This window comes from Dioscorea cayenensis, chromosome 5, assembly GCF_009730915.1.
Source record: "Dioscorea cayenensis subsp. rotundata cultivar TDr96_F1 chromosome 5, TDr96_F1_v2_PseudoChromosome.rev07_lg8_w22 25.fasta, whole genome shotgun sequence".
Lineage (NCBI taxonomy): Eukaryota > Viridiplantae > Streptophyta > Magnoliopsida > Dioscoreales > Dioscoreaceae > Dioscorea > Dioscorea cayenensis.
Window position 1 is genome coordinate 31,353,359 of NC_052475.1, and position 14,790 is coordinate 31,368,148.

At 40.6% G+C, this 14,790-nt stretch overlaps 1 protein-coding gene across 1 annotated transcript; it reads left to right on the forward strand.

Annotated features, from left to right (window-relative positions):
- Positions 1-2,558: 2,558 nt before the first annotated feature.
- Positions 2,559-3,993, forward strand: LOC120262443 (fasciclin-like arabinogalactan protein 2). Its single transcript, XM_039270548.1, has one exon. It carries the CDS (start codon positions 2,643-2,645, stop codon positions 3,867-3,869), a length of 1,227 nt encoding a protein of 408 aa, XP_039126482.1. The 5' UTR covers positions 2,559-2,642; the 3' UTR covers positions 3,870-3,993.
- The last annotated feature ends 10,797 nt before the right edge of the window (positions 3,994-14,790 follow it).

The following is a 14,790-nucleotide window of genomic DNA, read 5'->3' on the forward strand; positions in this document are numbered from 1 at the left end:
TATATATATGAGCATCGATCCTCTGTGAACGTCTATAGATTATTAATCTATAGTCATTGATTTCGACTGTTGGATTGAAATCCAACGATTTATTATTTTTAAATTAATAGTAATATTGTATTGCACAGTTACAAATGGATGAACAGTGTATACATAATAATCAAACAAATCACAACCATTGAACCCTATTCCTACTAACATCTACAAATATAAAAACTAAAACCCAAACCAAACCTATTTCTGTCTGTGGATGTCTACGGACGTCCGCAGAATGCCAGAAACACTTTTTATTATATATATATAGATTGTTAAGGCATCCTCATCTAAGCTTAAATATTGATTTTATGGAAGAATAACTCTTATTTCATTGACTAGCTAACAACCACTAGGACAAAGAAATTTTATATTTGAAAAAAATAAATCTAAGAATTTTCAATACAACAGTGAAGGAAAAGTTTGAACTATTCTTAAACTAAATTGATCATTATTTTATATATATATATAGTATATCAAGTTTTATGGAAGAATAACTCTTATTTCATTGACTAGCTAACAACCACTTGGACAAAGAAATTTTATATTTGAAAAAAATAAATCTAAAAATTTTCAATACAACAGTGAAGGAAAAGTTTGAACTATTCTTAAACTAAATTGATCATTATTTTTTACCTATATATATAGTATATCAAGTTGATAATTTATATTATATAGTTAGTTTATGTGTCAAATTCTTTTCATTTATGCATTTTTTTTAACTTGTTAATTTAAATTGAAGTTATGTATTTTTAAATCCTATCATTATTATTAGTCTCAATCTTCTTATATAATTGGGCTTATAATTCCAATTACAAAAACAAATAGAATCCATCTTTTGGAATTAATTGAAATAATAAATTGAAACTTTAATTTTTATCATGCATGCTTCTATAAAATAATAAGTGCAATTCACTGGCCCCAAGTAACTTGATTCTCATTTTCAAGTCCCATTCTTGAGTGAAGTTGACAAGCAAACTAACTTAAACATACATCAAATTAGCTGTCTTTATTTTGTAGTGCTACCATTGTCCAATTGCTACCATTTTAGTGTCGGCCAACCCACTGCCAACTTTCCATGATTAATTAATTAATTAATTGTAATTAAATCAAATATTATTCTCTCTTATGCATACAAGTTAACTATTAGCTAATTACATAATTATTCAATAATTATATATATACATATATATATATAATAGACTGAGCAACTACCAAAATGAATTGGCTTCCATTAATCCTTCTCATTTGAGAATGTATGTCACATTATGTTTCAATGATTGACAACAAAATTAATCATTTTAGTGAACACTAATTTGTTTACTTTGAGATATATTAAGACAGTGAATTATTTTCTCATAAATTAATATAATTTTTATTATTATTATTATTATTTTTACTTTCTCATTTTGATCTGTTTAGGAAAAATCATAAAAAAAATATTTTTTTTTGGGGGGAGAAAAATTGAGTAAAAATAAAATATTTATAATGTGGTAATTAAAATTGAAATTAGTAAAACAAAAAAAAAAAGGGAAATAAAAGTGAAAAAAAGGGGGAAAAAAAGAAAAGAAAAGGCAATCTAAAGAGAGAGATGCCAAACGTTAGCTCAAAGAGATCCATACGATCGGACGGTAGAAGGGGCCACACGTCTAGGAAAGAAATCACAGCCGTCGATTGCGCTCTGGTTCCCAGCTAAGCCAACCATGGCTGTCGGCGCTAGTCAACGTCAGCACACACGAGGATCACCGTACACGTGGCAATGCATGCCAATGGGTCCCGCACAGCCTGTCCTCTTTATTCAACTACCCCAAACTTTTATACAAATTACGAACGTACCACGAAATATCAGTCTTTTTGATGGACGGTTGAGATTGAATGCAGGGTGAGAGATATGTGAATCACGTGACTGGCTTCATGTCTTTATTAACTTTTAATCAAGGGAGACAGATTAAAAACTATTAGTATCTTCTTTGAAATCGGTGAGTAAAGTTCCGAGTCGTCCGGGCATTAATCACTTTAACGGTCCTATCAATCCAAAAAATTACTAATATAGATTGTACCACAAGATTTCCTCATCTTTCCATCCATGATGTAAAAAACCAGCATTAATTTTAAATTTTAAATTTCATATTTATTAATTTATTTTGATAAATAAGTTAAAAACAAAAATAACCAATTATCCAAAAACATTCATAACCATTTATAAACAGTATTATATAATAATTATGTATAATAAATTTATAAACAGTAACTATTTAATCGTTATTTACAGATGTAGATAAACATTCTAATAAATTTACACAGATAATTAAATTATTTAAATATATATATATATATAAATTAAAAAATTACCGTAGAGAGAGAGAGAGAGAGAGAACGCGCCACGTGCGCAACGCATATAATCACGTGCCATCTAGAAGTAATAAGTGGGTATTCTATTCATGTGAAAACGAAACAGTTAAAAAAGAGCAATGGCAAAAAATCGTAAATAGAGTGAAGGTTGAGGGCATTATCGTCACCTGATCACCGTCTTCTTCACTACTTCACCTTCATCTTCACAAACAAACCCTATATCACCAGCTTCGTCTCCATTGAAGGAGCAAGCAACAATGGCGCATTCACTGCTGCCAATGGCCGCCACTTGCTTACTACTACTCACATTCCTTCCTTCTTCCTCAGAGGCTCACAACATCACCAAGATCTTAGCCCAGCACCCAGAGTTCTCCACCTTCAACCACTACCTCACCATCACTCACCTCGCAACCGAGATCGACCGCCGCCTCACCATCACTGTCCTCGCCGTCGACAACTCCGGCATGTCCTCCATCCTCGCCAAACACTTCACTCTCCCCACCCTCAAGAACGTCCTCCGTCTCCACATCCTCGTCGACTACTACGGCGCTAAGAAACTCCACCAACTCACCGGCGGTTCCGCCACCGCTTCCTCCATGTTTCAAGCCACAGGTGACGCTCCCGGTACCTCCGGCTACGTCAACATCTCCGACCACCACGGTGGCAAGGTCTCCTTCTCCGCCATCGACGACGCCGAGGGTGACGCCCCTGCGACCCCTTCTTCAATGTTCGTCAAATCCATCAAAGAAATGCCTTACAACATCTCAATCATCCAGATCTCCGCCCCTCTGACCTCCCCCATCGCTGAAGCTCCGGCCGCCGCCCCAGCTCCGATCAACATCACCGAATCCATGAAGAAGAAGGGATGCGGCCTCTTCGCGGATCTCCTCCTCTCCACCCCCGACGTCGAGAAGACCTTCGAATCCAACGTCGACGGCGGCCTCACCATCTTCTGCCCCATCGACTCCGCCGTCAAATCATTCATGCCTAAATTCAAAAACCTCACCTCTGAAGCCAAGCAATCTCTCCTCCTTTTCCATGGCTACCCCGTCTACAACTCCCTCCAGGGTCTCAAAACCAACAACGGCCTCGTCCCCACTCTCGCCACCGACGGAGGCGGCAAGAGCTTCCGATTCACCATCCAGACCGAAGGCGCGGATATCACTCTCAAGACCAAGGCCATCACCGCCACCATCAAATCCACCATCATCGACCAAGATCCATGCGCCATTTACACCATTGATAAGGTTCTTGAGCCTCATGAGTTGTTCAAGGAGGTGCAAACCGACGCTCCGGCACCGGCGCCGGCTCATGCCGCTAAATCACATAAGGGTAAGAATGCCGCCTCCCCACCGGCTCCCGCCGATGGCCCTGACTCTGCTCCAGCTGATGATAAGGCCGCCGATGACAATGCCGGTATCGTCCTCAGCTCCGGCCGCTTCCTCACCGCCACCGCCGCCGTCCTCGTTGTGTTGATGGTTTAGGTTTTCCTTTTTTTTTTTCCTTTTTGTTTTTTTTTTATTTTTAAAAAAATGGGGAAAATGAGAAGTTATTGATTTCATGGAAAATAAAAAGAGGTGATGAGTGACGTCATCTCTTTACATTTCATGTAGGATTTTTGGGATTTTGTGGTTTGTATTTGTAAAAGCATGCATGGAATTTGTAGTGGCTGCTGCATCTAAATTGTGTTGTAAAAAATTTATTTATTATTTATTTTTGCATTGTTATTGTATAATAATTATTTAGATTTTATTTTGTTATTAATAATAAAATTGAGTAAATATTAATGGAGAGGTTGGTGATATGGTGGGACTGGCCAACTGGTTTTGTGGAGGATGAGCACATGGGAGACATGGGAACTCTTTTTTTTTTTAATAAATAAATAAATAAATATATTTATTTATTTATTTATTTATTTTAATGTGAGGGAACCATGGCATTTGGATGGTGGTGCCGGCACCATCCTTGTTCCGAATAATGTTTATTTTTATTTGATATTTTCCCTATATTGAGAAAATAAATTTTTATTTTTTTGAAAATATTTGTGTAATTAGAGAAAATACAAAGAATGTTACTCCCATAGTTATTATACTTGTGTCAGCTAGCTATGTGTGAAACAAGACATGCAAATCATGTCTCAATTATGTCTTCATGGATTTGCTTTCTCACATTATTATAAAATATCATAATGGTACTGTATTTATTTGCAATAATTAGGTGTGTTACAAATCTACTCACTTGTGTTTACTACAGGTGTGCTATTGCATTCCCAACTAATTTGTTTTAAAATTAAAATAAATAGGGAATATAATTATATCTATGCATACATATCCAAGTAAAATTTATTATTTTGCTCACACAATTTATTGGATTGTCAATTTTTTTTTTTTCCATCTTTATCATTGTATTTGTCACACTTAATTGATTCATTTTTTAAATTAAAAAAAAAAATTCAACACATTGAACTCTTTCTGATAATTTTACAAATTTGAGTTAGTAGGTATTCTCATAAGCTTTCAATATATTTCATTCCGCTCTAATTTTTATAAAATAGAGGTTTATTTTTTATTTTTTATTTATAATTTCTTTCTTAAAAAGCATTCTAAGTTTATGAATACGTGAGTAATTTATTAATTTAAATCTTGTTGGAATTAACTACATTATTTTATTTAAATTTTATTTAAATGAACTATGATTTTATTATGAATATCACATGTTTTTTTTAAGTATTGTGGAAATCAATATGGTGTAGCTTTTAGGTAATGTTGATATTAATATATTGTGTACTTTTTACTCATTTAAATTGCTAGGATTTGAAATATGTGACGTTTTTGGAAAAATTCTGTTCACCCCATCGTAATTTTTCAAAACTTCACAAAAACCCCTCCTACTTTTTACACACCACGGACTGACCCTTCAGTTAGTGTTTAACTTCACTTTTACCCCTACAGTTCACTTCAAATGGGTCAGTGTTGTGAAATCCCGATTTTTAGTCCCCGAAAATGGTGGGAAAGGAAAGCGCAAAATCACGTCATGTTCGACCTTTTGAAGGGCTTTCTAGCTGGTTTCGATGAGACAATGCCGAGGAGTTACATTACATCTTGTTGTTCTCCTCATTATCATACACGAAATATATAAATCGGTTTCTCGAGCAGAAAATGAAATTGATTTCCATCGGATTGGTCGAAGTGCACTTCATCTTCAAATGAGTACGTAGTCGATTTTTATTGTCGAGGCGAGCATGTGCCATTGTCGTCTTCTCGTTTATGGTTGTAAAGTTGTATTCGACGAGAAGAACGATAATTACTGACGAGTTCATTTTCGTTGTAAAGTTCTTCTCGTTTATGGTTATCTATTTGTATATTTTTAAATAATGTTTAACTATTTGCTATTATCCGGGTTTAAATATTTTTACTAATATGTTTAATAATTGTCATATCCAGTTTAATACTTCCCATCTCAGTTTAACATTATCTTTACATGTATAACTATTCATAAAGCGTGTAAATTCTCAAAAGTCTCTGCGTAAAAGCGGTGATCTTTTTCGTTTGATCCGAATTGTTGGCATGTGGCGCGTGGCGGTGCGAGGTTATGGTATCCCGTGCGTGAGAATTAATGGCGACATTAATTCTTATGCCGCGATAACTCAAATCTCCGAACACCCGATTCGTTCTCATCGATCGATGTCGACATCTGTGCGTTTAACTTTTTCTCGGATACGAAGAGTCGACTGCTTGTGGACTTCACGCATAAATAACCGGGGAAGAACCCTCCCCATGGACAACCACTCCTCGTCGTCCTCATCATCCTCCTCCTCCTCCTCCTCCTCTTCCTCCTCTTCCCAGTGGGACTGACCACTCTATCACGAAAGGATGTTTCGTGAGCCTTCTTCCTTATCTTGAGAATCGATTAGCCGTAGTCACCGAACTAGTTAAACTATCTTTTTCACGCCCTGAGCGAAGTCCTCTCATAATTGCACGAATGCGGAGGATTCTCCAGTGGTGGATGACGGGAAAGCAATTAAGAAAGCATTTTCGACTTGGGTATGAAAAGAAAGTTTTTCACGTATTGCGTGATTGCGGAGGATTCTCAGAGGAGGAGATCGTGAAACATCCTTTAAAGACTCGGGGTTGACATTTACCACTGAGACTTTTACGTTAGCGTTTAAGAAAATGATGTCGGGTGTACAAGCTATTACGTTACGTGTTTAACTACTCGGGATCGTCGTTTTAAGTCCTACCATGACACATTGATTAATAGTCGTTTTTCATGAATGTGTGTTGTTTAACCTTTTTTTAATGTTATACGTTTTGCGGGTTCAAGTTGATGCGCTTGTTATGCAGACGGCGTGAGCGTTCGAATGTACGGGACACTTGTTTCAGTTATCACGGGTCGAGTCGTGAGTGTCCAAAGTCCGAGCGGACGTTGTAAATGTTGTAAATGTTGTAAATCTTTGTAAATGTTGTAAATGTTGTAAATCTTTTATAAATAAAAGCGAAACAATCGTATTTGATTTGTGAACTTACGAAATTTAAGCAGAGACCTAGTAAAAAAACAATGTGGGAAACAGCGTCATTGTAAACAATAGAAAAAAAGTTAAACAATACTCAAGTTACTCTTTAAACAATGACAACGGTGTTTAAGAAAATACGTAAATATGTTTAAAGCAGTGACCCGGGGAGGTACCCATCTAGCAGCGCGATGTCGATGAAAAGCATTCGATTTAAACAATAACATATTATTTACATGATATAGACTTTTAGTTAAAGCAGTTAACCGTTATTTTAAACACTATATGTATCTGTTTAAACATAAAAAGCTTGAGCGTTTACACGAGACTCATGTTGAGTTGAGAACTTTCATTCGAACGATGACAACATGTCTTCCTCGCGACAATGACATATATTTCCCTTTTTGCCCTTGGGATGGAGGAAAAAATACCGCCTAATCACATCACGTCTAGTCTAACCTCTATGCATACAAGCTATGCACTTTTTTTGTTTGCGATTACGATTGCTATTTGTTCTTTACATCTTCTACTTCTTCTTACGTCATCTTCGTTTTTGTTCTTCATTTCATTTTGGTTTTGTATGCGATTTGGTTTTCGAGCCGATATATTATGGAGAGTTTTTGTGGTATTGCTAGATTCAGCGGGGAGGGAAGAGTGCTAATGTTCACGGCTCGAGACTTCTTGGGGAATTGGTGTTAGGTGAGATATGTGAGTGATGGGGTCTCGAAGTTTCTCTTGTCGAGGGTTAAGTTACATCACACGGATGGATATAAAAGCGGTTTTGCCCAATAGAAAAGCGATGTTGACTTCCATCGGATGTGTCACGTCCACTCCATCTTCAAATGTCTTTGTAGTTGATCTTGTCGTCGAGACGGAAAAATGTGCCATTGCGAATCCTAATGAAAAGCGAGGGTTTTACTCGTTGTAAGTTCCTTTTCTTTTAATTATTTCGAGTTGTGCAGGGGTCATTTATTGTTTAAATATGTCCGTCATCTGGTTAACATATTAGTACTAGTCCTTTACGTTATTAGTTAATTGTTTAAGTATTTAATTTAACGTTTAACTATTGTCATTATCGCTTAAACATTATATTCTCAGCTTAACATATTGATCTTTTCATTTGAGTGAAGTGTTGGCGGGGAATTCGATTCTGCGAGTGCTCCCATTCATCCCCGATGGTGACCACGACGGTGTGGGATGTCTTCCTTCCTCGTCGGATCATTACGAAGTGTTGTCGTTGGATATTGGTCAGCGTTTTGTGCAGTGTCGAACATTTTCGAGGGATGTACTTGAAATCATGCGATCAAAAGGAATTTTTGACTTCAAATTCATAAAGAGCGAAAAAAACATCGGGTGATCGTGGAATGCTGCTGCTGAGTGGTTGTCGTTAGGCGCCTCATGCATCAAAAGAGTATAACAAAAAAATACTTTCGGAATCAAGACAATCAACCCGTCACACACTTGCGGTGGTGGCATAGGTTCGTCGCATCCAAAGCGTCCAAAAATGGGTTAAGCGCACGAGTGATTCGGAAGCTCGAGGGACCGTCCCTTATGCAAGGCCGTCGACATTCGGAAGGACATGTTGCGGGAACATGGTGTCCACATACCATACAAGCGAGGGCTTGGTTGGGAAAAAGAGCATGCGGGTGGTCCTCGGCGGCGGTGACATCTCCGGCTATGATTGTTTGCTTTGGTATGTGGATAAGGTGGGCGAGACAAATCCGGCGGCGTTGCGATCGTGGAGAGGGCGGTGATCGTTTTAAAGCGTGCATTCTTTTCTTTTCGGTAGCGTGTATTGTGGGATTCGAGAGGGCTTGCGGGCGGCTGCTGTTTCTCGATGGTACCCACCTCCTTGGAAAAATATCGAGATACACTCTTTGGGTGCCACGAGGAAAGATGGTAACAATGGTTTTTCCACGTCGCCTTCGGTATGAGTCGACAACGAGACCCGATGCCAATTGGACTTGGTTCGTATCTAAGTTGGGCGATGCCTTATCACGAGGGTGGAGATTATCATGAGATAATTACCTTCGTGTCGGACAGGTCCGAGGGCCTTGTGAGCGCAATTGCGAGAGTCTTCCCTTCTTACGCCACATGCGTCTTGTCTTCGACATTTGGAGCCAATTTTATGAAAGCCAATGTCGGACTTGGGAAGGCATTGAGGGAGGAGTCTTTGGTCATATGCTTCCGCATTGCGTGGGCATCCACGGCTAAAGATTTCGATGATACTCGTGAATGAGCTGCAGGCCGTATCACCCGAAGCTCATCATTTGGTTGATTAATAAATCGGATATGGCACATTGGTCGAGATTATCGTTCGGAGGTGATCGTTGGGGTGAGATGTATTCGAGCGTCGCGAGTCGATCAATGCTTGGATCAAGGAAGCTCGTCATTCTACGGTGTGAAAATGGTCGACTCCATAAGATGCAGTGAATGTTGATTTACACTTAACATTTAGTATTACCCTTTAAACATTCTCAATCTTTGTTTAATTACACTTTTCGACTTTTAAATATTAATCATTTCGTTTATTTAATTACAATAATGTTTAAACATGTTGACGAATTATTTAACCATCATCTGTCTTTGTTTTAACCTTATTTTTCGAGGTTCAAGTTGATGCGCATGTTATGTAACGGGCGTGAGCAAGCGACCAAAATGGGAGACCTACTTATGCCCGGACATACATTCGAGGTTAGAGATCATTGTTGAGGACGGTCGAAATCTTCGTGTTGGTCGTTGTGTCGATGATCGATTCTGAGTGATCGACCAATCGAGCAACTCCGTGGATCTCGCCATCGAGAACTTGTTCGTGTCGAAGGTGGCAAGTTTATGGTATCCCTTGCGAAACATGCTTGCAGCGACTAATGCGAGCAGAACACCAGCGTACATCGATTTATGAGCGGGTACTTCACGTCGACAATTACAATGGCGTACAAGGAAGCTATATTCCCCATGCAAGCGATGGCAGGGCCTTGAGGCGGAAATCGTGAGCTTCGTTTGCGACCGCTTTGTGACTAGAAAGGCGACTAGGGCGGCCTAGAGCGAAAAGAGGATCGAGTCGCATGGCGTTTGATGTCATGAGTTACATTGCGTGACTGCCGAGGATCGGTCACGATCGGCGATCTTCTGATGAAAGCTGTCGCCGACTAGGCATTGTTAATAAACCGAGCGATGACGGAAACATTGTGTATTTATAACTGAATTGAATGTATTTACGCGGAGACATTGTTATTTTAAAGCGGATACACTGTAATTTGAAATATTTCAGCGATGTTTAAAGCGATATATGGTATATTTAAACAATGAAAGCGGAAATGTACACAACTACAGACGTAAATTAAACAATGAAATGGACCCGAATGAAATTTAACCGCCTTTACAATTGAAAACAAACAAAATTTACATTGAAATATACAAGTCATGTTCTTGAAAACAAAAACAATGAATTGAATTGTGTATTGATGGGCAACTTTCCATATTTAGTTAAACAATAAATGCATTCATTTAAACAGAGAAAGTGTTATTTTACGGTACACCGTGATTTGAAATATTTAAAAGCGATGTTTAAGCGATATATACTATATTTAAACAATGAAAGTGAAATGTACACAATCACAGCGTAAATTAAACAATGAAATAAAACCGAATGGAATTTAACCCGCTTTTACTGATTCAAAACAAACAAAAATTTACATTAAGATATACAAGTCATGTTCTTGAACACGAAAACAATGAATTGAATTTGTCAGATTTACATTTGAAAACAAAATTGACGATCGGATATACTAGACATGTTATTCAGCAATTTAACCCGCTGGCGACCCCCTTTGTCAGTGAGACTGGCGCCTCCCTCCTTAAGTATCGCGGGTAACATACCGTGTCTGAGGTAAGGCGATGCATGCTGCGGTGGCCGTAACTTCTCACCCCTACGAATGGTGCTCGATAAACCGCATGGCGTAGGGCGGCGCAATCGGCGCTTCCTTGTTTTGGGCGTGGGGTTTACGTAGCCGTGCTGACGGGTGCTCTTGTCGCCGACTCGCCTAACTCCATATCGACACAAAGGTCGAATAGATTCCATTGTCGAGATATGCAAGTCGAGATTAGAATACCGATTTAAATACCAAAGCGAGATATTAATCGGACATAATTAAAGAACTTACCATGTCCAACGCGTCCTTATCGTACCGGACATGAAGAATAATGCACCGTATTCTTGTTTATCATTGTCGGAGACGACGACATGGAAGTGGCCATTCATGATTACTCGGGAGGATGACAATTTGAACTTCATGCGAGGTCTGCGCGAGCATCCCCGATCATAGCCATAATTGTGTCATGTCGTCGTCTCGCTTTGACATAAAGCAGTAAGCGGTCGATGATGAGGCGCGCTTCTTGTAAGGATATGGCTCTTTGCTCAGCGACTTTTGTATTATGCATCGAAAGCGTCCCATCACATCATCAGTGACCATCTCGCTTCCCCTCAAGCGTGTATAACCTCGTGCGTGTAGTGCTGGCAATCGTCGTTCTTCCACACGATGCTCGAGGTTAAACGATATAAGATATTAGAAGACCATATTGTAAATATTTAAATGATATTATCAATTGTTACATGATATTATATATAATTAAGCGGTAAGGCGAAAACTTAAATGATAACATAATGGTATTAAACACTATTAGGTAATAGTTAAACACTATAAGAAACCCTTTAAACAATATCATAAAAAGCGTTACACTTACCCGTCCATAGGCGGTTGAGGAAGATCCTCATCAACTCCTCGCTCGTATTTGTTAAAGACGACTCGAGGCCAACCCATTTCTTCTTCTTCGGAATAAAAAGCTTTCCGAGACAGTGCGTCCAATTTTTGATTGGCCTTGATCATCTCTCTCGTTGCTCGGTCGGGGTCTTCATCAGCATCTTCCTTCGATCGCGGGGGACGATGGCGGCAAGCATCAGCTCATGACACGATCCTTACATTGTTGTTCTTGTTGTGGGATTGTGTCCCGGCTTCGATCTTGAGGGACGACGAGCGGCAGACATCAACAGCGAGACACTTCCTTACATGGTTCTTGTTGTGGTGGGATTGTGTCTGCTTGGGCTGCTGATCTTGTCGCGCGGCCACGCGATAGCGGATTCGACGATCTTCTCAACCGTGGCACGATGACGAGCATCATTGGGAGACACACCCTTAACTTGTTCTTGACCTTGGGGATTGTGTCCGTCTTTGATGCCGCGATCTCGAGCGGCCGGTTCCAGCGGGTCGGCTATTTCATCGAGAAGAAGTCAGCGACGCTTCTCAGCCGGCGTAACGGCCACATCGTCTCGATGTCCTCCAGCGTCGTAGCCATGTCATCAGCGGCGGCAGGACTCGATACTGACATCGGCAGCCGATGGTGTTGCTATTGTTTCATCGTCGGTCGACGGTGGAGACGGAGGCGATATGTTCTCCTCTTTTTCGCAAGTCTCTTGAATGTGGCCGCCTTGGAAACGACCTTCCGATGATGTCGCGTGCGTCAGTCGGCGCCTCGTTCGTCCCGGGTGCTTCGGTTCTTTCGAGGATGGCGTGGCCGGTTGTGAAGCGTCCTTCCGGCGCCTCCACCGACGAGCAAGCAGGAAACTCGATCGTCAATATCTCGCATGCTGCATAAGAGTTGCGGTGACATCTTACGCGCAATGTCACCGGGTGGGGACTGCCACGTCGGAAGGGCTGCCGTGGTCGGGGGACTCGTCGTTGTCGTGGTAGGGGGTTGTTGCTGATCGTACGGGGTAGGGGAGGGCTTCTCCGGCGTCGAGGAATGCGTCTGTGCGTGGTGGGGTGGAAGTAGGAGAAAAGGGCGTCCAGTCAGCATGCGATGAGTACGCCCTCGTCACCGCCTTGAGCAGTGGTTCGGGAGCGATGGCGTCCATCCGTCGGTTGGCGCTTCAACAAATATTTCTTCTTCGACGATTCACGGGAACCGACTCAGAAACTAACATATGTAAACCAAAACAATTTCAGTGAGATCATTCATTTTAAACTATAAAAACTATATATTTAAAGCGTTATAGAATATAATTAAACCCGGAGAACAAAAATATTTAAAGCGAGTTATGAATAATAGTTAAGCAGTAAATACTAAAGTTAAGCTAAATAAAATGTTTAAACATTAAGACTTATATTTGAGACATTGTCCATGATTTATTACCTCTTTTCCATCGAGCGATGACAAGCTGGTTTCTCACAAAGTAACACTTGCTTAGGTAAGTACTTTCACCGTGGCACGACATCCTTGGGATCTTCTGAAATCGGACTTTCTTCCCCGTCGACTCGACTAGAAAAACCAGACGTTAAGCGCGGCAAGCCACCCTATAATGTACCTTGTGTTGATCTTCACGCTACGCATCTATCTTGCGCTCGGGCGGACGCTTAGTGGAATATCCTCCATACAGCCACTTGTCGCGTGCATCGCGCCATGCGTGTCGCCCATGCTCGGTAGATCATCGACGTAATCAGCGATCCGATTCGGAACCGAGCGTGATGTATTTGGGAAGAGGGGCCCGTCGCCAGGGTACGCATCGGGAGTTTGACAAAAATTATCTTCTTCTCCCTCAGTCGAGACAAGTTGCCCCTGAGTGCTCTTGATGGAGTCTCTGTGTCTCTCGTGAGGTCTTTGATGAGATCACAGAGCCTTGAGCGACCGGTTTTTCTTCTTCACGAAGACGCATCGCGTCGCCATCGCAGACGGAGCAAGAAGGGCGCACATCTTGAGGTGTCGAAACTCAGCGAGGCTTTCCCGATCCACGAATTTTATTGGTGCGACCATCGACACTTCTGCGAAAAAGAGAATCAGAAGGGGCCCTCTCTCGGTATATGAGCTTCCAGCTCGATGAAGCAGCCGCAAGCGGTGTCCTTGAATAATCTCCCGAGTGTCGAGGGTCGTGTTAACTTTCAATTCGGGCTAAGGTCTCCACAGCCGTGTCAAATAGCAACGCCCGTTAACTAGGGTTGACCGCCAGTAATCACAAGCCTGCTGATGTTGACAAAAGTTTAGCGGAAATATAAGGTTTTAAGCGGTGAACTCCTCGATTATTAAAGCGGAGATATAAAATGTTAAAGCGAGACCCATTTTGTTAGCAGAGCGAGAATACTTAAGCAGACAAGCAAATGTTAAAGCTGTAACATCTCGTTTCTAGCGTCGACCTCGTTTGTAGAGCGCAACTATATCAAAGCGAAGCGGAAATGTACGTTATAAATATTATACAAAATCATAACAATCGAAAAAACTATTTCGATGGTGTATCATCGAAAATGCAGAACAGCAAAACCCTAGCCAGAAATCTCCTCGAGACTAACAAAACCCCGGTAGAAATCCCCTCGCGACTTCGATATCTTCCAGCAAAAAGCAGGGAGCACAAAAGCAAAACCGAAAAAAATCTTTCTGTGTAGAGCGAGTTAACGTAAAAACCATCACTAAATCTGTGATTGCAAAGCGATGAAATGCTACAGTAGTTGCTTGACTTCTCCTTCGAGAGTATCTGGGTGGAAGGGAAAAAGGCGATGAAATGCCAATTCTGGAGGCTTATGGGTAGAGAACGACGGAGGCGAGCGGAGAATGGAAAAGGGCGAAGGCGTGAGTTGAGAAAACGCGATTAAGCGAGCTCCGATAGAGATTCGTCTACCGAGGGTTCTGCCTGAGGAAAGCCCAACACTCTCAAATCGCCAGAGATCAGTGCCGTGCGACTCACATGCAGAGGGCATTTTAAATTATTTGGCTCATAAAGTTCACTCAGATTCTGGCGGTTTGGGGTTTGAAAAACGTAAAGCTTTTAAAATGACGAGGGTTTTTGGGGATTACTTAGTCACGTGTTTTTGTGATTTCTGGCTTAAAGGGTTTTTGGCAATTTCCACTTT

What these genes read in the sequence shown, in the direction of transcription:
- LOC120262443 (XM_039270548.1), top strand. Translation starts at nt 2,643, where the DNA reads ATGGCGCATTCACTGCTGCCAATGGCCGCCACTTGCTTACTACTACTC.